General features: G+C 59.0%; 1 protein-coding gene across 2 annotated transcripts; it reads left to right on the top strand.

Annotated features, from left to right (window-relative positions):
- The first annotated feature begins 1,640 nt into the window (after nt 1-1,640).
- GGA1 (golgi associated, gamma adaptin ear containing, ARF binding protein 1) lies at nt 1,641-24,619 on the top strand. 2 transcript variants are annotated; one of them, XM_067698008.1, is made up of 17 exons: nt 1,641-2,047; nt 5,961-6,045; nt 7,311-7,386; nt 8,873-8,971; nt 9,961-10,084; nt 10,475-10,575; nt 11,255-11,335; nt 12,384-12,524; nt 12,602-12,683; nt 13,772-13,879; nt 14,546-14,698; nt 17,541-17,605; nt 18,076-18,242; nt 18,710-18,903; nt 19,827-19,996; nt 20,214-20,324; nt 22,082-24,619. In XM_067698008.1, the coding sequence occupies exons 1-17, from the start codon at nt 2,005-2,007 to the stop codon at nt 22,094-22,096; spliced, it is 1,815 nt and encodes a 604-aa protein (XP_067554109.1). In that variant the 5' UTR covers nt 1,641-2,004; the 3' UTR covers nt 22,097-24,619. The 2 variants fall into 2 exon arrangements, with proteins under 2 accessions (XP_067554109.1, XP_067554108.1); XM_067698007.1 differs by lacking the exon at nt 22,082-24,619 and adding an exon at nt 20,416-21,337 and having other exon boundaries at nt 1,643-2,047.
- The last annotated feature ends 684 nt before the right edge of the window (nt 24,620-25,303 follow it).

Genomic DNA, 25,303 nt, shown 5'->3' on the forward strand with positions numbered 1-25,303 from the left:
GCGACAGTGGGAGGCCCGCGTACCGCAAAAAAAAAAAAAAAAAGTGAGTCTTGAGAGTGTGTATATGCCCCTAAATCAATGTGGTAAATGCGGTTGCATTTTATTTCTGCAATAATTCATTTCAGTAATAAAAGAAACAAAGGAAAAGAGCTCTAAGTACATATTATGTTACAGCTTTTATTGAGGAATGCAATAAACATACATATCACTTTCCTCTATAATTTTAATGGCCCGTGGGGGAGAATTTAGAAAAGCGTCCCAGCTGGCTGAATGGTTGAGATTAGGGAAAAACTGACCCAGCACATGCCTCTCAACTCCCTAATGAGGTCAGTTCCGTTCTGCAAGGTGAATCGAGGTCGCCTGCCAGGGCGACGGCTGAGCAGAACCAGAATCGCCAGATTCTCTGTTTCGGTCTCGCTTTAACCCTGCCGGAGACCAAGAGGCTCCAGAGGACACCACGGGCCAGTTCCCCGGTGGGCCGCCAGGGGGCGACAGAATGCAACGGACCCGGGTAAGCCGGTAACCGGGCTCCCCTGGGCCGCGTGTGGGAAAACAGATGAAAAGGGTCTGGAATAGAGGGAGAAACGGCAGGAGAAAAGGCACTGAGGCTAGGAAGCCTATTCATTCTTCCCTGCCTGACTTCAGTCTGGCACCCAGCAATATCTTCCGCCCACTGTGGCCGCCTGGACCTCTCTAAAACAAAAGCCTGACTTTGTCACCATTACGCGTGAAACTCTTTAAGGACACCTCCAGCATAGTTCACAAGAAAAAAGGCTAAACGCAGGACTTGGGTGATCTTGCCCCAGCGTATTTCCAGGCCTACATCCTCTGAAGCCGTATTGAAATACTTTCAATTATCTGACTTCATCATACTCTTTCTCTCCTGTGAGCCCTGATACTTTTGGTTCCCTCCACCTGAAATATCTTCTCACACCAGGTTTACCTGGAGAATTATGTCTTTCAGCTAAATATCACCTCCCCTGTGAAACCTCCCCTGACAAGAGAGCCCCTCCCCCACCCCACCCCCGTTTGGGATAGAGGGCCCCTCCTGTGTTGCCATTACCCCGTGGGCTTCCCCTACCACGTTGTGTAATAAATATCTGGCCTTGCCTTTCTCTTCCAGCGCCTGTCCCAGAGAAAGGCGAATACAGAGTGCATGAAATGATTGCAGAATTAATGCGGTACAGAGTTCCGGCTCTGCCACTTGTGTGATCTCAAACTACCTGGTTCATGTTGTGAGGAGTAAATAGACAAATGTAGAAAAAGTGATTCGGATTTCCCTGGTGGCGCAGTGGTTGTGAGTTCGCCTGCCAATGCAGGAGACATGGGTTCGTGCCCCGGTCCGGGAAGATCCCACATGCCGCGGAGCGGCTGGGCCCATGACCCATGCCCTCTGAGCCTGTGCGTCCGGAGCCTGTGCTCCGCAACGGGAGAGTCCACAACAGTAAGAGGCCCGCGTAAAAAAGAAAAAAAGGTGCTTAAAACAATACTTGGGACACTGTAAGCACTCAAACTTTGACTTACTTTCACAGCGGCCAACACACGTCATTGCCGTTTTAAGACACCCTCCCACTTTTGCATCTAAGCGGAAATACCCGCTCAGGGATACGGAAGTGATCTCAGAGCCCCTCAAAAACATGGCCGCGGAAAGTTCTTCCGGAAGCGATCATAGGCATCGCCGTGACGCAGAACGACTTAGAGCGTCCCGCAGGGTTTCCATGGTGCAGCCCTCAGCCCCAAGTCCCTCGGCTTCCTTTCCGGCCAGAGCGCTGCGACCAAGGCAGGCGGCGAGTCCCTCCCACGATGTTAACGCCGCTTGGGGGAGGGGTTGGGAGAGCAGGTGGCGCTCTAGGCGAGTTCGTTCGCGTCTCTATGGTGCCGAATGCTCTTCTCCGCGCGTCGGGACGGACGTTACCCCTTTAATCGGCGGAGGGCGGTGCCGAGGAGGTCCCGCGAGAGCCCCGGGGGGCGGTGGGCGGTGCCGAGGCTGGGGGCCCGTGGCGGATGGAGCCTGCGATGGAGCCGGAGACTCTGGAGGCGCGAATCAGTGAGTGTCCGGGAGGGGCGCGGGCCGGACCGGAACCGGAACCGGGGGCACTAGGCGGGCCCCTTCCCGGCGGGGGCGGGGTACGCGGCGCCCCCTCCTCACGCCCTGCCCCGGCCCGGTAGGGGCGGTGTCCCAAGCCCATACCTCCGACCCTGGGGTTAAGGGGGACCCCACCAGCTGCGCGGACCGGCGATGGGAGCAGGCGCCGCCCACCCTTCCGATTCCTGGGCCGCGACCCCCGGGGAGGAGTGAGCTGCGCCCGGCTCTGCGCCCAGAACCCCCGGGATAGAGAGAGCAGCCTCCAACTCTCTCGGGCCCAGACTTTTCCGCGGAGCGGACACCCAAGTCATTCCCTGGACTCAGGGAGGAAGCAAGCGAGCGGCCCCGAGAGCTGCACCTCACACCCGGGAGCGAGGGGCCAGGCTCCCCTTGAGCCCCGAATCTTCCACTCTCTGGCGCTGCATGGCGTGACTCTCTCCTATCCCTTTCTTGAGCTTGCAACTCACATTTGTTCGTTCCCCCGCCCTGGAAGGTAGGACCCACTAACCCATCGAATCCCCCGCGCTCTGGCCACATAGTGAGAAACCCCCAAACCCCACAGGCTTGGGAGGGTCCTGTCTCAGACTCCAGAAGTGATTTCAAGTTCTCTGTCACTACCCTCAGTCCGGACCCTGAGATTTTGCAACCCGCACCAAAGACTCCTTTCCTAGCCCTTGCTAAGTTTCCTCCAAAGGGCCCTGCGTCTCCTCCTGTGTCTCCTCAGACACGATTTCCTACTACTTAAGCTGAGTACTAGCCCTCACACTGTCTACCTGACCTCCATGTCCCACACTGCAGGTCCTCGGCTCTCATAACCCACTACTGGACTCTGAGAGCACGGCTTGCTTCCCCCACTGGACTAGGGACAGCTCCCTCCCAAGTCTTTGCTCCCATTCAGGTCACATCTGTACCAGGGCCTCAGAGAGTCCTCTGGGTGTACTTTCATCTCAGCCCCTTGACTCCAGGCACACCAGGGAGCTGCGCAGGGTGATTTGGGATTATGACCAGCCCCTTTTAAGCCAGTCTTGTGCAGAGCTGAATCCTGAGGATGGTCCCAGAAGCACACCGTCTCCACGGATGTTTCAGAGTCAGTTGGCCAGTGGTGGGGGAGGGCATGGAAAGGAAGCACTCAGCGGCCGTGGAGACTGTTCTGGAACGCCACAAGTGTCCAGGTCTCAGCAGTAACTTAAGGGGGATGGGCAGGGCCCTGGCTGACAGATCTGACAGGCCGCAAGCCTTGAGCCGTGGGTGCTACAGAACTGTGTCAGGTTTAGCAACAGTGGGGATTTTCTGAGAGGCCAAAGAGTCTGATCTGAAAAACAGACAGGAGGCAGGCCCCTCAGGTTTGGCAGGAGGCTAGGCTCTGATAGATCGCGGCTGATGGGGTTTTCTCTTTTCCTTGCCCTTTGTGCCCTAGCAAAATTGTAAGCTCTTACCTTGCAGTGACTGGAGGTGAAGAGTAGCTTTTGGTGGGTAACTGATGACATTGTCACCACTGTAGAGTGACAGGGTGGAGTCATGCCCTGTTGTGAAACAATTCCCTCCTTCCCTCTGTGTTCTACCCTGCTGCCTGCTGGGGAAAGTGCACCCCCCAGGTAGAGGTGAGAGGGCTGGGAGTTGGGAGCCAGGGCCAGAGAGGTTGGTCAGATCTCCTTGGACCCAGAGGCCCCCGCTCTGAACCAGATGCAGAGAAGGTGCCTCATGATGCCACTACTTCTTCCTCACTGGCTTCTGACTTAGGAGCAGGCTCTAGAACCAGTTTCTCTGTCCTCACTCAGACTCATGTGTCTCTGACACTCTAAGGGACTTCCTGTTTTAGGGTCCCCCGGCTGGATGTCATTGAGTAGGCGATATCCAGCCCCATTCTAGTTTTCTAAGCAGCCTCTGGCCGTGCTGAGGGGCTGGGGGGCTGGGAGGCAGAGTAGATGGGGGGGGCAGCTGTTTCTGGTGTCCCTGGGTGGTCAGCAGGGGCTTCGTTTCTCCCAGGGACTGGCGGGCTCTGCAGGGCTCCTGGAGCAGAGATCTGTATGCACAGAGGAAATGTTTCTTTCAGATCCTTGCTCAGCTGTACCTCTGAGAGCCCTCCCAGAAAGCAGCCCCCCCACACTTCTTTATACCTTCTCCCTGCTCTGGTTTTCTTTCTTTCTTTCTGTTTTTTTTAATGCTCTGTTTTTCTTTATAGCACTGTGCAACAGTGTACAGTATCCTGTTCGTTTGTTTATCTGAGTAGTCAGTGTTTCTCTTGCTGGGCGGTGAGCCCCAAGAGGACAGGGATTTTGTCTTGTTCACTGCTGTGGTCCCACACTCAGAATATTTATTGAATAAATATGAATTGAATGATTGGCTGCCAGGCACTGGGATCCTAGGGCTCCAGGCCTCCGGCCAGAGCACAGGGCCCCAAATAGGCAGGCGTCACAGGCCGAGTCCCCAGCCTCCTCCTGACCACAGATCCTTCCGTGTCCCACCTCCTGGGCTGTGCCCTCCACACCCTCGGCTCCGTCCTCAGGTTTGGGCAGAACTGACCAGCACAGGGTGACGCTTGGAGACAGGCTGTCGGGAGGTGATGAAGATCCAGCTCCGGCTGCCCCACGCCTTACCCTGGATAGAGTTGCTGTCATCCCAAATCACTTCTTACTTTGCTCCAACTTTACAGATGGGGAAATGGAGGTTCGGGGAAGTTAAGTGACCTACTAAATTTTGGGGGCTTTTAAAAAGTCTTACTGAAATACAGCTGATTTACAATGTGTTAATTGCTGCTATACAGCAAAGTGACTCACCTTTACACATATATACATTCTTGTTTTATACTCTTCCATTGTGGTTTATCCCAGGATATTGAATGCAGTTGCCTGTGCTATACAGTAGGACCTTGTTGTTTATTTTTAGCTGTTGTCTCACCAGCGTTGGGGGTCGGGGGGTACTGTCTGGCTTTGTTTACCACCCCTTCTTGTTGGCCCTTTCTTGGCCACTACCTACTCCTGGATTCGGATTCCCCCAGAACCTCCCCTGCCCGCCTGCAGCTGAGCCCGCGTCCATTCACTCATTTACTGGGTGTGCATTTACGGACGTGTGCACACGTGGCTGGGATGCGGTGCAATGGCAGGCTTGGACCCACGATGCAGGTCGGGTCTGGGGGACACAGCAGAGAGCTGCCTCGGCAGTGCTGCCCCGGGCAGGTGGCGCTGTTAGGGAAGAAGGAGGCGATACCTGAGCTGCACTCCTTCCCAAGGTCCCCCATGCCCTGCCCTGAGCTGTTATCCACAGCTCTTCTCACCCGCAACCTGTGAGCTGTTCCGAGGCACATCATGCCCAGCCTGGTTAAGTCCCTCCAGTGCTTCTTGTGTTGCCTCTTCCAGGCAGCCTGCCCTGGCTCCAGGCTCCCCTGAGTCCCCTCCTCCAGTTACCGGTTCCCACGGCTCCTTTGCCTCCCTCTGTCACATTCTATTGAGAACCTAGCTGACCTTGGCCCACTTCCCAGCTGCAAAGCTCCTTGAGGTTGGAACTACTGCTTTTTTCCCTTACCTCTGGATCTCCTCTGAGAGTAAATTCTGTGAGAATTATGGGGACACTTCAGGAGCAGAATCAGAGGAGGTGCAGACAGGCGTACAGCAGCAGGGGGTGGGGCAATGCGGGAGGGGAACGACCCCTGAGCACAATCTCTAGACGCGGGGCCCTTCGGGGAGAAGCTGCAAGGAGAAGCCCGCAGACGGCAGCTCCTCTGCGCATTGACTTGACGGACGTCAGCGCTGGGGTCTTGGGGCCGTCGGAGCAGGGAGTCCAGGGGAGGCCTTTTCGCATGCTCAGCCATGCGCCAGGGCAGGGGGTGGGAGAGGCAGGGATCCCTTCACCAGGCCACTGGCCCTCTCTCCTCCAGACAGAGCCACAAACCCCCTGAACAAGGAGCTGCACTGGGCCAGCATCAACGGCTTCTGCGAGCAGCTCAACGAGGACTTTGAGGGGTAGGTGGCTTCCCCGTCTTTCACTCACACACTCAGCACCTGCCGTGCACACTCCAGACCCTGGCCTTGGGCAGAGACGAGGATGAGTTGAGACCCAGTTTCCATTCTTAAGTGCTCCCAAATTAACAATGGCAGCACCCACTTTGTACTCAGCGCCACTGTTTGCTACCCTCTGAGGTGGGCCTTGCTGGACCCATCTTACAGGTGAAGAAACCGAGGCTCGGGGGGCTCAGCAGTTGCCCCAAGATCTCGTAGAGAGGAGGAGGTAGTCCCGGGCTTGATGAAGCCCAGGGCTGCCTGACCCGCACCCGTGCTTTGTTGGGGAGGGCCTCCCAGAGAACTGCGTGCTCCCCAGCTGGGAGGGGCCAGCAGGCCCTTTGCTCAAGGAAGAATCAGAACCATCTGCATTAGGATCACCCGGTGTGTTTGTCAAAAATGTCCATTTGTGGGCTCCACCCAGACTCGGACTAGACTGCCCGGCGGGGAGCTTGGCGGAGACGTTGTTAGCAGGCTCCCCAGGTGGCACTGAAGTTTGGGGAGCACAGCTCAGTGTGCTTCGCTTCTGCCGCACCCCATTAGCATAGACGCTCCACTTGGGATGCTGTGCAGACAGCGTGACGTGTGTGCTCCCCAGTCCAGCTGCTCAGGTGACAGTCCCATCCCTTCTGTTAACTGAGTCGCCTGGACGAGTAACTAGATGCCTCTGAGCCCCCATTTCTGAGACTGTAAAGTGGAGGTGATAGTGCTGCCTACCTCGGGGGGCTCTTATGGAGGTTAGGCAGGAAAATGGACGTGAGGTGCCTCGCACATCGTAAGTGCTCCGTATGTGTTAGCTGTTACTGTCACTGGTGACAGGTCTTTCATGATCTGGTAGATGATGTCACCATTGCCACCGTGACTTCTCCCAGCAGAATATTCTGTGCACATTGTCATGTTCTGCTCCCAGGCTGGGCCCTTGAAGGCTGTGGCCATCTCTCCGTACTTGTCCCTACGGCAAGCCAAGGGCACGGCAGGTCACAGTTCTCAGTAAAGCCGGCCAACGGGCTGAGCTCGCGCCTTTCAAAGGTCCCCGGCCTGCGCTCCCTACCTGGTCCTGCCCTCTGGTGCCACAGTCTCCAGCCCCGTCCGGAGAGGGAGCTGGACCCTTGCATGTGTCCTGGAGAAGCCGCTGCCGGCCGCAGTTCCAGTGGGGAAGGGTGGCCGCCCTCCCTGGGGTGCCCGGGGCTCTGTGGCTAGTCTGGCTCTCTGCTGTTCCTCTCACCCAGGCCTCCACTTGCCACCCGGCTGTTGGCCCACAAGATCCAGTCCCCGCAGGAGTGGGAGGCGATCCAGGCCCTGACGGTGAGGAGAAGGGGAAGCACGGTGCCATCTGTCCCCTGACCATGTGGGTGGCACCGGGGGGGCCAAGACTGAGGTTTTTGGGGTCCCAACAGGTTCTTCTTTTTTTTAAAAAAATAAGTTTATTTATTTATTTATTTTTGGCTGCATTGGCTCTTCATTGTTGGGTCTTCGTTGCTGCGCGCGGGCTTTCTCTAGTTGTGGTGAACGGGGGCTACTCTTCGTTATGGTGCATGGGCTTCTCTTGTTGCAGAGCTTGGACTCTAGGCACGCAGGCTTCAGTAGTTGTGGCACGCAGGCTCAGTAGTTGTGGCTCGCAGGCTCTAGAGCTCAGGCTCAGTAGTTGTGGTGCATGGGCTTAGTTGCTCCGTGGCATGTGGGATCTTCCCGGACCAGGGCTCGAACCCGTGTCCCCTGCATTGGCAGGCGGATTCTTAACCACTGCACCACCAGGGAAGCCCCCAAGTTCTTCTTTAGAGCCCAAGGGAGTTGTGCCCAGATGGCCTTGAATGGGGGTGTGGCCCAGCCCCTGAGGGTCCCGTGGCAACCAGTGAACCGGTGGGCTGGCCTCCCACCCCAGACCCTGCACAGTTAGGCTTCTTGTGGGGAGGAAGCCCTAGGTTGTTCGGGCTAGGGATTCCCAGCTCCAGCTGTGCCTCAGACCTTCAGGAGGCTGAATCAGGGCCCCACCTCAGACCCGCTGCCCAGAACCCCTATAGTATGTGCATCCAGGAATCTTTGTGTTTATAGAGCTCCGTGTTTATAGATGCATTACGGGGCCGGGCCGGGCCAGCCCATCGATGGCCACCAGGCACAGGACAGCACAGGGGTGCAAGGGGTGACAACTGGGCTCAGGCCAGAGGTTTCAAAGCTGAGCCAGTAGCAGAAGAGCAGGGGGTGCACTGTTGTGGCACCCAAGCATGGGTCAGATAGCAGCAAACCATAGAGCAAAGCTGATTTTAGATGGTGGTAGATAAACAGTTTTCCTTTTAATAGTTCTGTATTTGTTTTAACATGTTAGGGTTTGGGTGGGGTTTTTCCCCTGAAATACATGTTAGTCCTCTGATCTCACACGCATCTAGCTTAGGATGAGGCTGAGATACACGTTAGTCCTCTGATCTCACACGCATCTAGCTTAGGATGAGGCTGAGTCTGATGGTGCCTATTTACGTTTCAAAAAATCATCGAAGGAAAATAGTAAGAAAGTAATTTACAAGTGGTCCTCAGATATGGCCAAGCCACGGAGGGACTAAGTCGGTGCTGCGAGTTGGGCATCGCCAGGCTCGCGGGGTGGCCCAGCCCTGTCCCCCAGCGGGTGGTGATCAATCTCAGGGGGTCTCTGAACTTCAGAATCCTCTTTTTCTCAAGAGTCATCTTCCCCCTTCTCACTGCCGGTTCCTGGGCTTCTGGGCCCTGGCTGAGGCGTGGGAGGGAGGGTACCTCCTCTGATCCTCCCTGGGGGTCCCCGCACCTCACACCACCCCCCCAGGTGCTGGAAACATGCATGAAGAGCTGCGGCAAAAGGTTCCACGACGAGGTGGGCAAGTTCCGCTTCCTCAACGAGCTCATCAAGGTCGTGTCTCCCAAGGTGGGTGCTCCCAGCGCACGCTCAGACCTGCGCTGTCAGATGGCGGTTGAGGAGGGGTGACTGACTGGCCTCATCCTGACCCAACACAAACACAGACCCTTTCTCAGGGTTCCCTTCACAGCTGAGCCCGGGACGGCTGGGTTTCCAGGAAGAACGCTTCCAGGCTGCCTGGTGGCCAGCCAGCTCTGGAGCTGCCTGGCGCTTAGGGAGGAATGAGTGCACTGAACACAGAACAGCCTCCCCAGCGCGGGCTGCTCGGGCTCTGAGGTCTCTCCCTGCGGACCTGGCCACGGCACCCCGCCTAGGTGTCTAGTGGAGGGTCTCCCTGTCTCCACCTCACAAGAGTGGCCTCCTTGAGGCCTTGGATGCTGAGGCCCCAAACCTGAGTGACAGAGCCTCTGATGGGCCTGAGGAGTCCTCCCCTAGGGCAGGAACATGTTTGATGCCCCTTGGGTGAGAGCCCGCCTCTTCGCCCATCCTTGCTCAGATGCATCCCTTGACCAGAGCAGCTGAATGACCCAGCAGCTCTTCTCAGGAGATGACCAGAGTGAGAGCCAGTTCCCTCTGCTGAGTTTGCTGCTGGGAGACTGAATGGAGCCCAGGGCCGAGCGGTTCCACACCTGCTCCTTCCGTGGTCAGCCCGGAGCCTGGTGGCTCCTCCTTCCTGAGGTCACAGTTAAGGTTTCCACGAGCTGGCCGAGAGCAGGCGCCAGGCTCTGGGCCTTACCTGTGTCAGCTTTGCTTCCCCAGCACGGTGCTGCTGCTGTCATCCCCACTCAACAGGCGGGGCACTGGGACACCCAGGGCTCGCACAGCTAGTGAGCAGCAGCAGGGCCAGGAGGTGAGCTCAGGCCGGTCAGGTGGGAGGGTCGTGTAGGCTGAGGTTTCTGAAGGAGTCCTGGGGACGCAGCCAGGTTTAGGCTGGGCTTGGGACTACAGTGAGTGGGGCCGGGCAATGTCAAAGCCGCCTCTCCCTTCCGTCCCCGAAGTACCTGGGCTCTCGGACATCGGAGAAGGTGAAGAACAAGATCTTGGAGCTTCTCTACAGCTGGACGGTCGGCCTCCCTGAGGAGGTGAAGATCGCAGAGGCCTACCAGATGCTGAAGAAGCAGGGTGAGGCACCAGAGGTGGGGTGTGACCACCTCCTCCCTGGGGCTCTGGCAGCAAGGTCCTAGGTCTGCCCTTTAACTTCTCAAGAACATAGAGCCAGTGGGGCCTCGTTATGGTTCTGCCTGAGGCCAGCTTGGATGGAGAAAAGATGGGGTTGAGTCAGAGACTGGTCCCCATGGTACGGCCTCAAAATACAGGTTTCTAACTGCCCCGACCCCGCACACACACTCTTTGGCGTGGTAGTTCAGGAGCAGGCCCTGACCCCACACAGTGCGGCGCCAGCATGCTGGAGAAAGCCTGCCCTCCACCTTCCAGCCTACCCCTGCCTGCCCCCATCCCCTCTCCCCTCCGCCCCAGACCCTGAGACAGTCTCCCCACCGCTGTCCACTGCAGGGATTGTGAAGGCCGACCCCAAGCTTCCAGATGATGCCACCTTTCCCCTTCCTCCGCCGCGGCCCAAGAATGTGATCTTTGAAGACGAGGAGAAATCCAAGGTGAGGCTTCAGGGAGGGCCAGATGAGGACTCCAGGCCCACTGCGGGTCAGTGGGTTCCAGCCCCTGGCGGCCCTGTCCCTGGAGCAGAGGCTACGCTGAGCACGGCCGCCGTGGTGGGTGACGGGCACCGGGTGTTGAGCCCTTACACATGCTGAGTGCTGCCCACGCAGTGCCCTTCACTTAGTAAATGCAGGCCTGAGGCTGGTGGCCCTGGGCTTGGTTTGAGGGCATTTCATAGGTTGATCAGGAAGGAGCTTGCCTGTCTTTATGTCTGCGACCTTCTCAATGATTTTACTAGCTTTTTGTTAAAGAAGCATGTGGTCATGGGCAAGAACTTAAACAGCACGGGGGTAGGATAAAAACTAAAAGCTCCTCTTCTACCCAGGCTAGTCCCGGGGGTAAAGGTTGAGTTTCCTGTACATCCTTCTAGAAGAATCCTCTAGCAATAGTAATGTAATGTTTCGCACCATTTCTGGAAAGCTTATTTCTGCCGGCGCTGCGGAGAGCACTTACGTGCAGTGTGTCACTTGTCCCACGGCCACCCTGTAAGGTGTCAGATCCTTGCCATCCCATGGAGAGCTTAGTAACTTATTCACATCCTACCACCAGGAAAAGGAGCCAGCATGGGACCCCAGGCCCAGGGACTGCTGTCACAGCCATGTCCCTCTGTCTCCACAGATGCTGGCCCGCCTGCTGAAGAGCTCCCACCCTGAGGACCTCCGAGCAGCCAACAAACTCATCAAGGAGATGGTGCAGGAGGTGATGGCCAAGGCCAGAGTGCAAGGAGGTGGCGGGATGGGATGTGGAGCTGAGCCACTGAGGGAGGTCGTGTGTACGTGTGCGCAGTGGCCCAACTAAAGGGCTGTGACAGCAGAGAAAGAGCTGACCGAGTCAGGGGGACCCTGCGGGCAGAGCCAGGATCAACGTGTGGAAGGAAGAATTTCCCAGCAGCCAAGCTGACCTGCATTGGCTTCTGTGAGGCTGAATACCTCTTCTGTAAAAGTTAGAGGGAAATTAGGCCTTACTATGTTCAAAATATAGTATATTTTACATACATATACATGTAGAGAGAATAATATACATGTATCTTATAAGTATGTATACCTGTGTTGTGGGTGCATGCTGAAAACTTTTTTATTGATAAGCGTATGTCATCAAAAAAGTGCAGTCCAGAGACCCAAAGGGCAGACACTCTTGGCTGTCTTAGGGCAAACTGTGTGCTCTGAGAGCCCAGAGAAAGGGCAGCTCTTCTCGAGGAGGGCGATTGTAACAGACGGCACAGCACAAGCCCACCTTTCATTCCACAAGGGAGGAGCATGCCTGGTGAGCAGAGTGGGAGAGGGAGAGCAGGGTCACTGCTGCAGTGGCCTTTCAAGGGGGCCACGGCACTAGTTTCTCAGTTGTACTTGGTGACCGCTAAGGTCCCCTTTCACTCTCAAGTACTGAACCTCCTTTCAAGGGACAAATACAGAGAGGGGGAGGGTTCTGTAGAACCACAGGTGTGAATCTAGCGCCCAGCCCTCCAGAATCAGCTGGTGAGTGTGCTGGAAACCCAGAATCCTGGGCCACCCCTAGAGATTCTGATGGACTCGTGCAGAGGCCTGGGTCCAGGGGGCATTGGCAAGAGGAGAGAAGGTGAACACAGGGTTGGTCAAGGGCTTCTTGGACCAGAGTGCCCTGTCCTGGGCCCGAAGGGCTCTTAGCAGGGGCTGATCTCACACCCAGCAGAGGGTGGTGTGGGACAGTGCCTGGCTCAGGTCCAGGCCTGACTCGGGTGCTCTGGGGCCGTTTGCCAATGCCTCCCCAGGACCAGAAGCGAATGGAGAAGATCTCAAAGCGGGTGAGCGCCATCGAGGAGGTGAACAACAACGTGAAGCTGCTGACGGAGATGGTGATGAACCACAGCCAGGGCGGCGCGGCTGCCCAAAGCAGTGAGGATCTCATGAAGGTGCGCCCGCCCCCACCCACCCCCCACGCACTGCAGGGCCCCCGCCGGCCCTGACCTGCCCGCCCTGCTGCCCCCAGGAACTGTACCAGCGCTGTGAGCGCTTGCGGCCCACACTCTTCCGACTGGCCAGCGACACGGAGGACAATGACGAGGCCTTAGGTGAGCTGCAGTTGGAAGGAGCTGCCACCAGGGGGCCCCCTTCTCCAGCAGTGACCTTGGGTTTCTCCACTTTGAGGAAGAAGGAAGCGGAGATCAGGGGCTGATGTGCTTTAGAGACCCTTTGGGTCAAGCCCCTTCACAGACACCTTCTTTACTGCCCGTGAGCTGCACAGGAGGGAGAATTGTCCCTATTTCACAACTGAGCCTCAGGGAGGGAAGTGACCTGTCCAGATCAGAGAGCAGAACGGTGGCAGAGCCAGGATGGACCGGACACTCTCTCCCTCCAGACACTGCCTCCCCAGTAAGGGTGAGCTCGAAACCTAGAGCAAATCCCTCAGGCCTGAGCGCTTCCAGAGCTGGACCCCGTGGCTCCTGCTAGGGCCACACGTCAGGGTCTCGTCCTTTTTTGTGCCACCACATCGGCCAGGGCCTCTCGGGCAGCAGGCTAGGTACAGTCTCAGCCTCCGTTCCTCAGGAGTTCCCTGAGCACCTCCCATGTGCCAGGCACCTGGTCCCCACCCGAGAGGCTTGCCGCTCAGATCCCTCTAAGCCTTGACCCCCAGGAGGTGACATCAGCGAGGGCCTAGTTTGTGCCAGGCACTGTTCTGGGCCCGGGGGGTATGGCAGTGATCAGAAACAGAGCCAAGTCCTCATGGAGCTTGTAGCCTGATGAGACAGACAGTAAAGCAGGGGTGTGAGTGGGGCAGTTTGTCAGACGGTGGTAAGGGGCGTGGAGAAAAACAGAGGCGGGACTGGTGGTGCGGGCTGGGGGTTAGAGAGGGCCTCCCTGAGGTGAATTGGATAAAGACCTGAAGTAGGAAGGGGTGAAGCCATGCAGAGATCCGGGGGTCTCCAGACAGCAGAGCCCGCCTGGAGGCCGGGGCACGCCTGTGTGTTCGGGGGCCGGCACGGGGCAGCGTGGAGGGGACTGGGCGAGGGCAGGTTGCAGAGGGCCTTAGTCTGAGGAGTCGAGGTGGGCTGCCCCCGGGCCCCTCCCACGAGGTTTGAGATGACCGTGGGGTGCTCATCCCCCCCCCGGAGGCCCCCACATTCTTTCAGCCTGGCCTCTCCCCTCCTGCCTGTTGCAGCGGAGATCCTGCAAGCCAACGACAACCTCACCCAGGTCATCAACCTGTACAAGCAGCTGGTGCGGGGCGAGGAGGTCAACGGCGATGCCACAGCCGCCTCCATCCCTGGTGAGGAGGTGGCAGGAGAGCTGGGAGGGCCCCCGAGTCGGAGGGCCATGGGGTCCCAGCTAGGGTGCTGGTCACAGAGCTTGGTGGCCCCTTAAGATGGGGGAGGCCCCCGCTGAGAGAGCTGGGGGTGGAGTCTGTGCCAAGCCTGCAGCTGCGGGGGAAGAGGTCTGGATGCAGTCGGAGGGGAGGGAGCCAAGGGTTTGGTGAGGACAGGCAGAAGAAGGAAGGCCTTTCTTTCGCTTGACAAGTCTGGCACCTGTTGTGTGGGGCTAGGTCACACCCCCGAGGCTTAGTTTAATTATCAGAAGTGGGCACGGAGGGTTTGATACATCAGCATTACAGGCTGGGCTCCACTCAGGGTAAAGTGACGGCCCCCCCGGGAGAGCTTAGAATTGGCCCTGTTTGGGAGAGGTGGGGGTGGGGTACTACACAGAAACATCGGAGTCTAAGAGGGGCCTTAAAGGATGGGAGGCAATTGGCCAAGAGAGAGGGAAGAAGGAAGTACATTCTGTGAGGAAGGGACACCATGTGCCAAAGAAGAGGCCTGGCAAGCAGATTCGGGGCAGAGGGAGTGTGGCCAAGGAGGGGAAGCCCGCTGCTCCCAGACCCCAGGGACTCAGAGTGGCCTCCGCCCCAGGCTGGCCTGACTCTCCTTTCCCACCCCAGGGAGCACCTCGGCCTTGTTGGACCTCTCAGGTCTGGATCTCCCTCCGGTGGGCACCACTGACCCAGCCACGCCCACCCGCCCTGGTGACCAGGCCAGCCTGGAGCAGCCCAGCACCTCAGCTTCCCTACTTGACGATGAGCTCATGTCTCTGGGTGAGGAAGGGGCGAGGCCCAGAGCGGGACAGGCTCTGCTGCAGGTGGGGGGTGATGCCCCCAGCACACGAGGCAGCTTTCAGAGCGCAGTCAGGTCAGCGTGTTCCTCCTCCTCCTGTGAGTCCTCTGGAGGATGGGGGAGAGGCATCAGGCCCATTTCACAGCTGAGGAAGCTGAGGCTCAGGGAAATGAAAGAGCTTGTGCCAGGTCCTACAGTCAAAGGGTGAGGCTGGTGGGACTTCCCTGGTGGCGCAGTGGTTAAGAATCCGCCTGCCAATTCAGGGCACATGGGTTTGAGCCCTGGTCCAGGAAGATCCCACATGCCGCGGAGCAGTTAAGCCCCTGCGCCACAACTACTGAGCCTGCGCTCTAGAGCCCGTGAGCCACAACTAATGAGCCCGTGTGCCACAACTACCGAAGTCGGCGCGCTTAGAGCCCATGCTCTGCAACAAGAGAAGCCACCACAATGAGAAGCCCACGCACCGCAACGAAGAGTAGGCCCTGCTCACCGCAACTAGAGAAAACCCGCGCACAGCAACGAAGACCCAATGCAGCCAAAAATAAATAAATAAGTTTATTAAAAAAAAAGAATCCACCTGCCAATGCAGGGGACACAGGTTCAAGCCCTGGTCTGGGAAGATCCCACATGCCACGGAGCAACTAAGCCCGTGCACCACAACTATTGAAGCCCATACACCTAGAGCCGGTGCTCCACAACAAGAGAAGCCACCACAATGAGAAGCCCACGCACCGCAACTAAGAGTAGCCCCTGCTCGTCGCAACTAGAGAAAGCCCACATGCGATAACAAAGACCCAACGCAGCCAAAAGAAAAAAAAAATTTTTTTTTTTTTTTTTAAAAACGGTAAGGCTGGCATCACCTCTGATAAGCCAGCCACACCTAGGCTCTGGTGGCCTGCGGGAAAACAAAGGGATTTCCCTGTAGCAGGTTAGAGCCTAGAATTGGGAGCTCCCCAGGCAAGTCAGCATTTCCTCGCCACTGAGAGAAAGAGGTGGGGAGCTCTGGAAGCTCCAGGGAAGCCCGTGTGGGAGCACAGGGCACTCTGTGAGCCACGCTGGTCCCAGGCCAGGCCTGCAGACACTATGGTGGGCTCGGGGCTCCAGAGGCCAGTGGGGAGCAGGCTCATCCCTGGGGAAGAAGCAGAGGGCACCCCGCTGGCCAAGCAGTTTTAGAGTTTGCAGGTTTCAGGCGCAGCAGCGCCCCCTGAGAGTGTAGCCTCAGGAGAGCCTCAGGGCAGCCTCCTCACAATGGCCCGAAGTCGTGAAGAAATAGAGGTGATCGGGTCTGTCAAGGAGACCTTGCCCTGTCGAGGGAGTCTCGGAGGATGTGTTGGGAAACTAACTTGGAAGCCAAGTCAGACTGTGTTCTCCTGAGTTAGTTCTGAGGTGAAAACCACACCGGACGGACTCCGAGAAGCGATGGTGTGCCGGGGTCCCGGCGGGGGCTCCCTGACCGCGGCCTCCGAGCGCTGCTGTGTCTTAGCCCACCCTCCACTCAGCCCAGAAGACGGTGCTGGCAACGGCCCTGGTCTGCAGATACCAGAGCAAGTCACTCAGACTTGCCTGACGGGGCACCAGGCTTTGCACGAGGCCCTCAGATCCTGAAGCCTCACTCGTAGCTGCTCTGACTCAGCTCATCAGTCGGGAACGGGAAGTGAGGGCCTGGAGCGACGAGCGGGAGACAAGGGGGTCAGCAGACCAGGTCCAGTTCCCCTGTGCGGGCCCGTCAGCCAGCACCCCCCAGGAGGCCCTGACCACAGGGTGTTGCGGGGGCTTCCTGAGGAGTCCCACCCACCTGCGCCCTCTTCATTCAGAGCCAGGGGTGACTCAGGGAGAGAGGACCCTGGCCCCGCTTGAGAGGTCAAGATGGCCCCATGACCAGAAGGCACACACAGGCTCGTCTTCCCCATCAGAGCCTGCGCCAGGCGGCAGCGGGAGCATGTGGCCCAGACCCCAGCGAGGCACTGTGTGCTTTGCACTTCCTGTCCCCAGGTCGCTTCAGCAGAGCCCTGAGCCTCCAGCTTCCTCTGGTTGCTACTCAAAGCAAAGAAAATGTGGGAACCAGAACCAGAAGTGGCAGGGCAGCAGCCATCCAGCTCCCCGGCTCGGGGGAGTGGAGGAAGCCTTGGGACCACAAAGGGGGCTCATCCTAAACGGTTCTCTGCGGCAGGAAGGGGGAGGGGAGGGGTGGGGTAAGCAAAACGCACTTCCCGTCTGCCAGAGAGGGCGTCCCAGCGCCAGGCAGGCACCGTGTCTGAATTGTCCCATTCAGTAGTGACAACAGTCCTCTGATGCAAATGCTACTGTTGTCTCGTCTTACAGACGAGGCACAGGAAAGTTGCCACCAGCCCAAGGTCACACAGCTGGGTGGCAGAGCTGTGTTTGAGCTCCAGTAATTAGGCCTTGCTCTGTCCAAGTCTAGACTCTATCGCTTTCCAGTTGTGTGACTGCGGGCAGGTTACTTAGCTCCTCTGAGCACCCGTTTCCTCATCTCTAAAGAAGGCATGAGAACCTTGTAAGGCTGTGGGAGGACTGAGACTCATGTCTGCAGTGCCTGACCCGGGGCTGTTAGCCTCCACTGTGTTGTCCCTCCCCTTCGGCCCAGGGAATGGGCTCTTGTGGTCTTTGGTTTCTACTTCTGCTCTGCTGCTGGTTCCCTCTGGGGGGGAAGGGGGCGTGTCCCCTTCGAGCTGAGCCTCTCGGAGGAGGGGGTGCAGGGGGAGGGTAGCGGTCAGGGAACCCTGACTCAGCACATAGTCGCCCTGGCTCTCTTGCCTCTGCTCACGAATCCAGCCGCTCTACCTCGGTCTTGCTTCCCTGCAGGCCTAGGCGACCCCACACCCCCTTCAGGCCCAGGATTGGACGGTGGTGGGTGGAACAGCTTCCAGGTAGGAGGGGCCCATCCCAGGGTCAGAGCAGCCGGGACAGGCCGCCTGAGGGGCAGTGAAGGGATGGCTGGGCAGGAGGGCTGGGGGAAGGGGTGGCCCTGGGGGCGGAAGCACCCATCCCAGGATGGAGGAAGGTGGACGGGCCTCCCCTCACAGCGCTTTTCCCTGCATGTCTCAGCCTTGGGTTTCTCTTGGGTTGAGATGGGGGTTCCCCGTTCCTTTTCTCTTGAGGGTGACTCCGAGGTCCCTGGAACGGGATGGTTTCTCGAGTAGAATCCCAGACCAGGCCTGGCCCACCGATGGCCCTGGGGCGAGAGGGGCGCAGGCTGGCGGGAATGTTGTCCACACCCCTGCTGCTGCTTCCCCAGATGTCTCCTGCCGGGAGGGGCAGGGGCCTCAGGGCAGTGCCAGGTGACCTGACGCCTTCTCAGCACAGCCTCACCCACCCGCATCCTTTGTATGCCCAACAGTCGTCTGATGGCACGGAGCCCCCCCACCCCGCTCCGGCCCCCAACGTGGACAGTCGGCCCCCGGCGCAGACGTCCCTGCCCACGAGCAGTGGTCTGGATGACTTGGACCTCCTGGGGAAGACCCTCCTGCAGCAGTCGCTGCCCCCAGAGTCCCAGCAAGTGCGGTGGTGAGGGCACGCCCTGCCCGGACCCTGCCCCTGCCCCAGGCCCATCAGGGAGAAGCCCGGTGCTGCTTTGTCCCTGTGAGCAGCACTGCCGGAGCACCACCGTGTGCCAAGTGCTGTCCTGGGCTCGAGGGACACAGCAGTGACCACAGCAGGTGCAGGGCCCATCCAACAGGGCGTGGAGGGTATGAGAGATAGGGGACCGTGCCCCACTCACGCCCTCCCCTAGGCCTGGCCTGCCAGCACCTGACAAAGACTGAAGGCCCAGAGGGCTGCCAGGGACGAGGGCATTGACCCCGAGTGGGTGGGGTGAGCAAGAGCTGCCCGCTCCAAGGTGAGGAGACCGAGGCCAGAGAGACGGGGGGCGTCTGAGCCAGCCGTCAGGGACAGCCGGGAAGCCCAGCGTTCCCTGTGCCCCTCGGCTCTTGGCCACCAAAGCTTCACCTCTCAATGCACCACGCCCCAATAAGGGAGAAGCAGCAGCCAGCCCCCCGCCTCACACTCCGGGACCTGCAGAATAAAAGCAGCTGCAGCGTGTCCAGCTCCGGCGCCACCAGCCTCCTCCACGCCGTGTCCCCCGAGGCCCCTGGGCCCCTGCAGCAGCCCACACCGACGGAGCTCTCGCTGGCCAACATCACTGTGCCTCTGGAGTCCATCAAACCCAGTGAGTAGGGCGAGGGCACGGCGGGTACTGGCTGGGCTGGGTCAGCTCGCGGCCCCACCCGCCTTGCCTGCTGTCAGGAGCTGGATCTGGGGCAGCCAGTGGGAAGGCAGGGCTCCCCTCCCAGCCCTGCCCGACTCAGCGGGGCCTCTGGGCAAGACCCTTCCTCTTGCCAGGACTCCGTTTTCTCACTGGTCCCAGAGTGTCACAAAACTGCGTTCTAAACTCCAGGGTGACCCAGGCAAGAGGACTTCTCATGGATGGCCCCTGCGCCCCTCCCCGGGAAGGCAGGGCCAGGACAGGGGAGGTCTGTGGGACTCCCCAAGATCATAAAACCAAAACAGGATAAAGATTGAGGTCCAAGCCTAGGCTTCTGCCTGGGAGCAAAAGGGCCGCTCACGGCACCAGGCTGTGAGCAGACTGATGAAGACGGGCTAGTCTTCTCGGCGCTGTCCATCTTGTGAGCTCACTGTGACCAGGGTGTCGCCCCCTTGGGGTCCCCAGGAGCTAGGCAGTGGTACTGCCGTCTTAGCGGCATGGAGGACCCTGAGCTCACAGAAGCAGAGTGGCTGTGCCGGGGCCACACAGAGCATGCGTGAAGCTCAGGCACAGCCCTTCACTCAGCGCTCGGGAGCAGCCGCCCGGCACTCCGGGAGCCTGGTTGGGACGCGGTTCCAGGGTGGGCATTCTGCCTTCACCGTCACACTAGAAGTCCACCTGCCTGTCTGAGCCCCGGACTGCACCCGACTGCACTGCTGCCCAGGGTCAAGGCGACAGCCTGGGTCTGGGTCTGTTCACTCATCCCCAGCAGAGCAGCGAGTGCCCGGGGTCGGCCGGGTGTGGGGAGCTGGTTGGATGTGCTTGGGCTCAGGCCTGGCACCCACCCCCCGCCCCCGCCATTGCCCTCTCCCCTTCTCCTCTGCCAGGCAGCATCTTGCCGGTGACCGTGTATGACCAACATGGCTTCCGGGTCCTCTTCCACTTCGCCCGAGACCCACTGCCCGGGCGCTCCGATGTGCTGGTGGTGGTAGTTTCCATGCTGAGCACCGCCCCCCAGCCCATCCGCAACATTGTTTTCCAGTCAGCTGTCCCCAAGGTGACAATGGGCAGACCCCCCCCCCCAAGGCAGGGTGACTTGGGGCTGGATGGGGGGGCCAGCTCTCCAGGGCGGGGGTAGGGTCTCTGTCTCCGTGTCTCTGTCTCTCTCTTCTTAGGGAGTTGGGGGTAGACGGGCCCCTAGAGGAGGAGCTGGCAGGAGGCTGGGCCTTGTTCCCCAGGGCTAGCTGTGCCCCATCCTGCCCTCCTGTCCGCAGATCATGAAGGTGAAGCTGCAGCCGCCCTCAGGCACAGAGCTGCCAGCGTTTAACCCCATCGTCCACCCCTCAGCCATCACCCAGGTCCTGCTCCTTGCCAACCCCCAGAAGGTGAGGGGCCCAGCTGTGCCCGGGCACCGCTGTGGGGTGGGGCAGCCTCTCTTCCCCGTCCGACCCTCTGCCTTCACCATGTCTGCCCCAGGAGAAGGTTCGTCTCCGCTACAAGCTGCTGTTCACCATGGGCGACCAGACCTACAACGAGATGGGGGACGTGGATCAGTTCCCCCCACCGGAGACCTGGGGGAGCCTCTAGAACAGAGGGGCTGGGGAGAGGAGGGGCGACGGGACTGGCCACCACTGAGCCTGGGTTCCCACGGCCATATTCCCCTGGGTCTGGTGCTTCTCCCCTCCCCTCTGTGGCCCCCTCCTTCCTTGCCCTCTCCCCTGCTGAGCCAAACCCAGCAGGAGGCTAGGCCTCGGTTTGCACTGGTGGGGACCTTCGTCACAGGTGGGAGGCTGGAGCAGGGAAGTGCTGCACACGGGCCCCGGAAGGACTTGGGGTCGTGGGGGAGAAGCATGGCTGTCGGGCAAGGGCCAGGACCTCAGGCCCAGCCCCGACCCCAGCCTGGGGAGGGGTCATCCCTGCCTGTCTCTTATGCCTTATGGGAAGGCCCAGCCATAACTTGGGGCCGTGCTGGAGCCGGGACCAGCTCAGGCCTCCATAGGAACCGGGTGACTGGGGGCGTGGCGCCTGCACCCCCAGCTCTTTGCACTCTCGGGTGTGTGGTTTGACTCTCTTAGCTTTTCTCTCTGCGTGGCCCTGTGGTCACCGTCTCAGGGGGCCCAGTGAGGGGAGCCCCACCTCTCCCCCACTCCTCCTGGGGGTCTCACTCCACTCTCCTGGCCCCTTTGCTGTCAGGCCTCCAGGGGGACTGTGGGAGAGACAGGTGGCCCCAGCTGGGGGCTCCCAGGCCCCTGGCCAAGGGAGGTCCTGCACTGGAGTTCTCAGTGTGTCTCTTTCATTCATTGGGTTTTGTCCATCCGTCTGTCCATGGGCAGAAGTGGGGTCAGTGTGTGAGTGAGAGCAGGAGTATTTATGGAAATAAAACGTCCTTTTTCCTGGACCAGCAGCTCTCGTGGTCCTTCTGAGGTAGAGGGAGTCAGGAGGGGTCCAAGAGTGGGAGGACCCCGGGCTGCCCCGCAGACCCCTCTGCCTCTCCTTGGAGATCAGGCCACGGTTCCTCTGCTCACCACTCCCAGTCCCTGTACCGGAAGAGGCCCAGCTCAGGGGCCTGTGGCCACTGCTGAGTCACCAGAGAGGACCCAGGGCTGTGGTGGGCACAGAGCCGTCCCGGCTGGAAGCGAGCGGCTGCTCGGGCCTGCCAGGAGCCCCAGCTGCTGCAGACGCTGAGGGGGAGGCCCCTGGCCACTCACAACTTCCTCTTGCTGCACTCAGCCCTCAAAACACAGCTGCGGTGCAGCACCACCCGAGGCCCGCGCCTCAGCTGCTCCCTCTCCCCAGAGGCTACTCCCAGGGAGCAGGGTGCCAGCTGCAGCTTGTTTCCGGAGAGGCCCACGGACCCTGCACGTCCCCTGCACGTCCCCACTGGGTTATCAGTGTTTCTCTAACTGGGAGGCTGGGGAGTGGCTTAGAGGCTAGCAGGTGAGGGAGCCAACCAGCACGGAGCAGAGCCAGGAGCTAGTCCAGGGCTTGCTCTGTGGTGGGGAGCCCGCCCTCCGTGCCCTCTGCGCTCTGCTGGGGAGGGTTCCTGCTCACAGACATCTGGGGAAGGCTGCCCGCCCTTCCTCTTCTAGCAGACGGTGGAAGTTCTGCATTTAAGACATCAATTTCCCTTTGTCTAATCTAGTTTTTTGCAGTGTGAACTTGGGCGCTGAACACCTTTACATAGATGCTATTGAGAAGTGCTGGAGGCCAGCCGAGCCTGCGCGCTCTTTTCAGTTCTGCAAATGAGGGCCCTTCTCTGTGCCAGGCCGACCCTTGGAAGTGCACGGCAAGAGCTCCTCGACGTGGGCCGTGCTGTCAAGGGCACAGGAGAGGGAGCAAGGCCTCAGAGCCAGCATATCCAGTTCCCTACTGCCCCCACAGTGTGACCACCATCCTGCATCCAGGCCCCCAGACACCCTGACCTCTCAGCCACGTGGCCTCCTTCCTGTTCCCCTCCCTGCCCGCCAGGCAGGACTCTGCCTAAACCCTTGTGATGTCTCCGAAAGATAATCTCTTGTTGGAAGCTTCTTCCTTTAAATGAAACAAAACCCTATTCCCTGTGGCGTACCCCTGGGGTCCCAGAAGCACCCTCAGGAGCACGCACTCTACAGGTTGCGTGAGCCTGTGGCTGCCGGCTGGGAGCCTGGGCCTCTTCCAGTGGGGTCTCTAGCTTGCTGTGAGACTTTGAACAAGGTGCTTCCTTCTCTGGCCTTTAGGTTCCTTGTTTGAAAAGGTGGGAGGGACCCAGTGAGCTGTAAGGCCCCTCAGAGGCCTTCTGAAGAGTCCTTGGGCAAAAGGGTCCCCCAGTCGGCTTGGAGTGACCCAGATGTCACAGGGACAGGGAGATCCCTTCAGTCTTTCTGACCACCTTTCCCTGTTCCTAGGCCACCCATCCAGCTGTCTGCCTGTCTGTCCTGCAAGTGCCTCTTGAGCAGCACCTGTGCCAGGCACAGCCCTGTCCTCAGAGCTCACAGCCTGGCACGGGACCCTTGAGCCAGGAGCATGACCGCCGAGAGCTGGGAGGGAGATGCACAGAGGAGCTGCCGCAGAAGCCCGCACCTGTCTGAGGGGCTAGAGGGGGTGTCTGATCAGAGGAGGGGACCCTTTGCTTTCACCACTTGGAGGAGGCATCCCCCAAATACTGCATGTCAATCCAGACACAGGTCCAGAGCCCCTGGAGACCTCAGGCTGGAAGGGGGTACTCGCAGGAGTGTTCTCTGTCTCTGCAAGGGTCACCCCCACCCCCGCCCACGCCAGGAGCAGTGGGACTTCCCAGGCCTTGAAGGCACACTTCCACTTCTATCTGTGCGGCTGGAAGCAGCAGCTCTTTTTTTTTTTTTTTTTTTTTTTTTTTTAAATAACCACAGCACACTGGGCTCGTCTGTTCATAGCAGCCAAGAGAAACAGAAGCCACCGCTCGCCTGGGGAGCCTGTCCCTGCAGTCGTCTTGATGCCCCTGCCCCCATTCTCCGCGGGCCTCCTGGCGGGGACACGGGCCCAGCAAGGCAGATAAGAGGGGAGCCGGCTCTAGCCCAGCGCCGCTCTAGGCCGGCAGCACGCAGCCCCTCCCTCCAGCTGCCCTGTGAAAATGGGAAACCGAGGCTTAGGGAGCTTATGAAGTGCTTGAGGGCATATGTTAGGGCCCAGATGTGACCAGGAGTCCTATGAGGTGGCCACCCTGACTGCACATCGCACCCCCCCACCCCACCCCCATCCGCTGCCGTCCTCTGGGGCCCGGGTTAAGGGCACACGCCCTCCGGGGCTGTCAGGATTGCGGTGGAGTCGCCGTGCCTCAGCCCCACTTGGGGTTCCCCAGTAAGTCCTTTTGGCTGGAGGAGGAGGCAAGGAAGTTTTCGGAGCCCCAGAAGTGACAGCACATGCCTAACTGCTCTGGGCAGAAGCCTCCCCTTGGAGGGCAGCAGTGATACGGCCACAAACAATTTCTCAAGTGTCTGAAGTGGGATGTTCCTGTTCAGTCCCGCGGCCCCACAGCTGACCCCTGCTACCACCGCCTCAGCGCCAGCCACTGGCCTCCCTGCCCACATCCTGCTGGAACTTCAGCAGCAGACGTTTCCCAGACCGTTGCGGGTTTTGGCAGACAATCTGCAATGAAGCCTCTGGACCCCCCGAAGCAGCCGCAGGGATTAAGGCGGGCGGGGGCGGGGGGGGGCGGGCAGGGACCAGCATTTCTAGAGTCTTCAGGCAGTGCCATCTGGTACAGCAGGAGAGCACGCGGATGCTTTGGGGCCTGTCAGATCTGCTTTCTAACTTGGCCTCTACCACTCAGCCAGCTAGGGACCTGGGCCAGGAGCCTGGGTCTGCTCACCTATAAAACCACACGAGGGCTTCCCTCGTGGCGCAGTGGTTAAGAATCCCCCTGCCAATGCAGGGCACACGGGTTCGAGCCCTGGTCCGGGAAGATCCCACATGCTGCAGAGCAACTAAGCCCGTGTACCACAACTACTGAGCCCACGTGCCACAACTGCTGAAGCTGGCGCGCCTAGAGCCCGTGCTCCGCAACAAGAGAAGTCACCGCAATGAGAGGCCCGTGCACCGCCACGAAGAGTAGCCCCCGCTCGCTGCAAATAGAGAAAGCCCTCCTACAGCAACGAAGACCCAACACAGTCCAAAATTAATTAATTAATTTTAAAATAAATAAATAAAACCACATGATACCAACCTCACTGGAGGATGTGCTGAAGTACATGACAATAAATGCCATTGACCCCAGGCTGCAGGACACATTTAGGGGGAAACTGAGGCAGGAATGGGGGTTAAAAGGTCTTTCCGTTACTGACATCGCAGGCTGAATAATAAACAGGGCCAGGCACTGTCCTAAGTAGTTTACAAATTAATTTATTTAACCCTCACAACCCATCAGGTAGATGCTATTATTCTCAAGCTACCGAGGAGGACACAGGCTCAAAAAGGTGAACTACCTCAGCCCAGGTCACCCAGCTGGTGAGAGGCTGAGCCCAGCCAGCCAGCTCCATCCACACCAGTAAGCTCTGTCTCTTGGGTTGGAAATAAACGTCCATCGATGCGATGTCTTCGCTTGCCATTCAAGTCGGCTGTGTTTATTGAGCTCCTGTGACTATGGCATATTGCTAGGCCCCTGATTTCAGCCTAAGCCAGACAAGGCCCAGGCCCTCCTCAGGAGGAGACGCAGCAAGTCATTAGAGAAGGGGTTGGCTGGTGACCTCTGAGGTCCCCTTCCGCATCTGCAGTTCTAAAACTATGATCTCAATATCCACTGATTGAAACCTCTGAGTCCAGAAGTCTCTGATGACAACATCCTTCGAAAGAACAGCCAATGACCCAAACTTCAGGGCTTCCAACCTTTTCACGATTCAACATCTGAGTG

This window comes from Pseudorca crassidens, chromosome 11 (assembly GCF_039906515.1).
Source record: "Pseudorca crassidens isolate mPseCra1 chromosome 11, mPseCra1.hap1, whole genome shotgun sequence".
NCBI lineage: Eukaryota > Metazoa > Chordata > Mammalia > Artiodactyla > Delphinidae > Pseudorca > Pseudorca crassidens.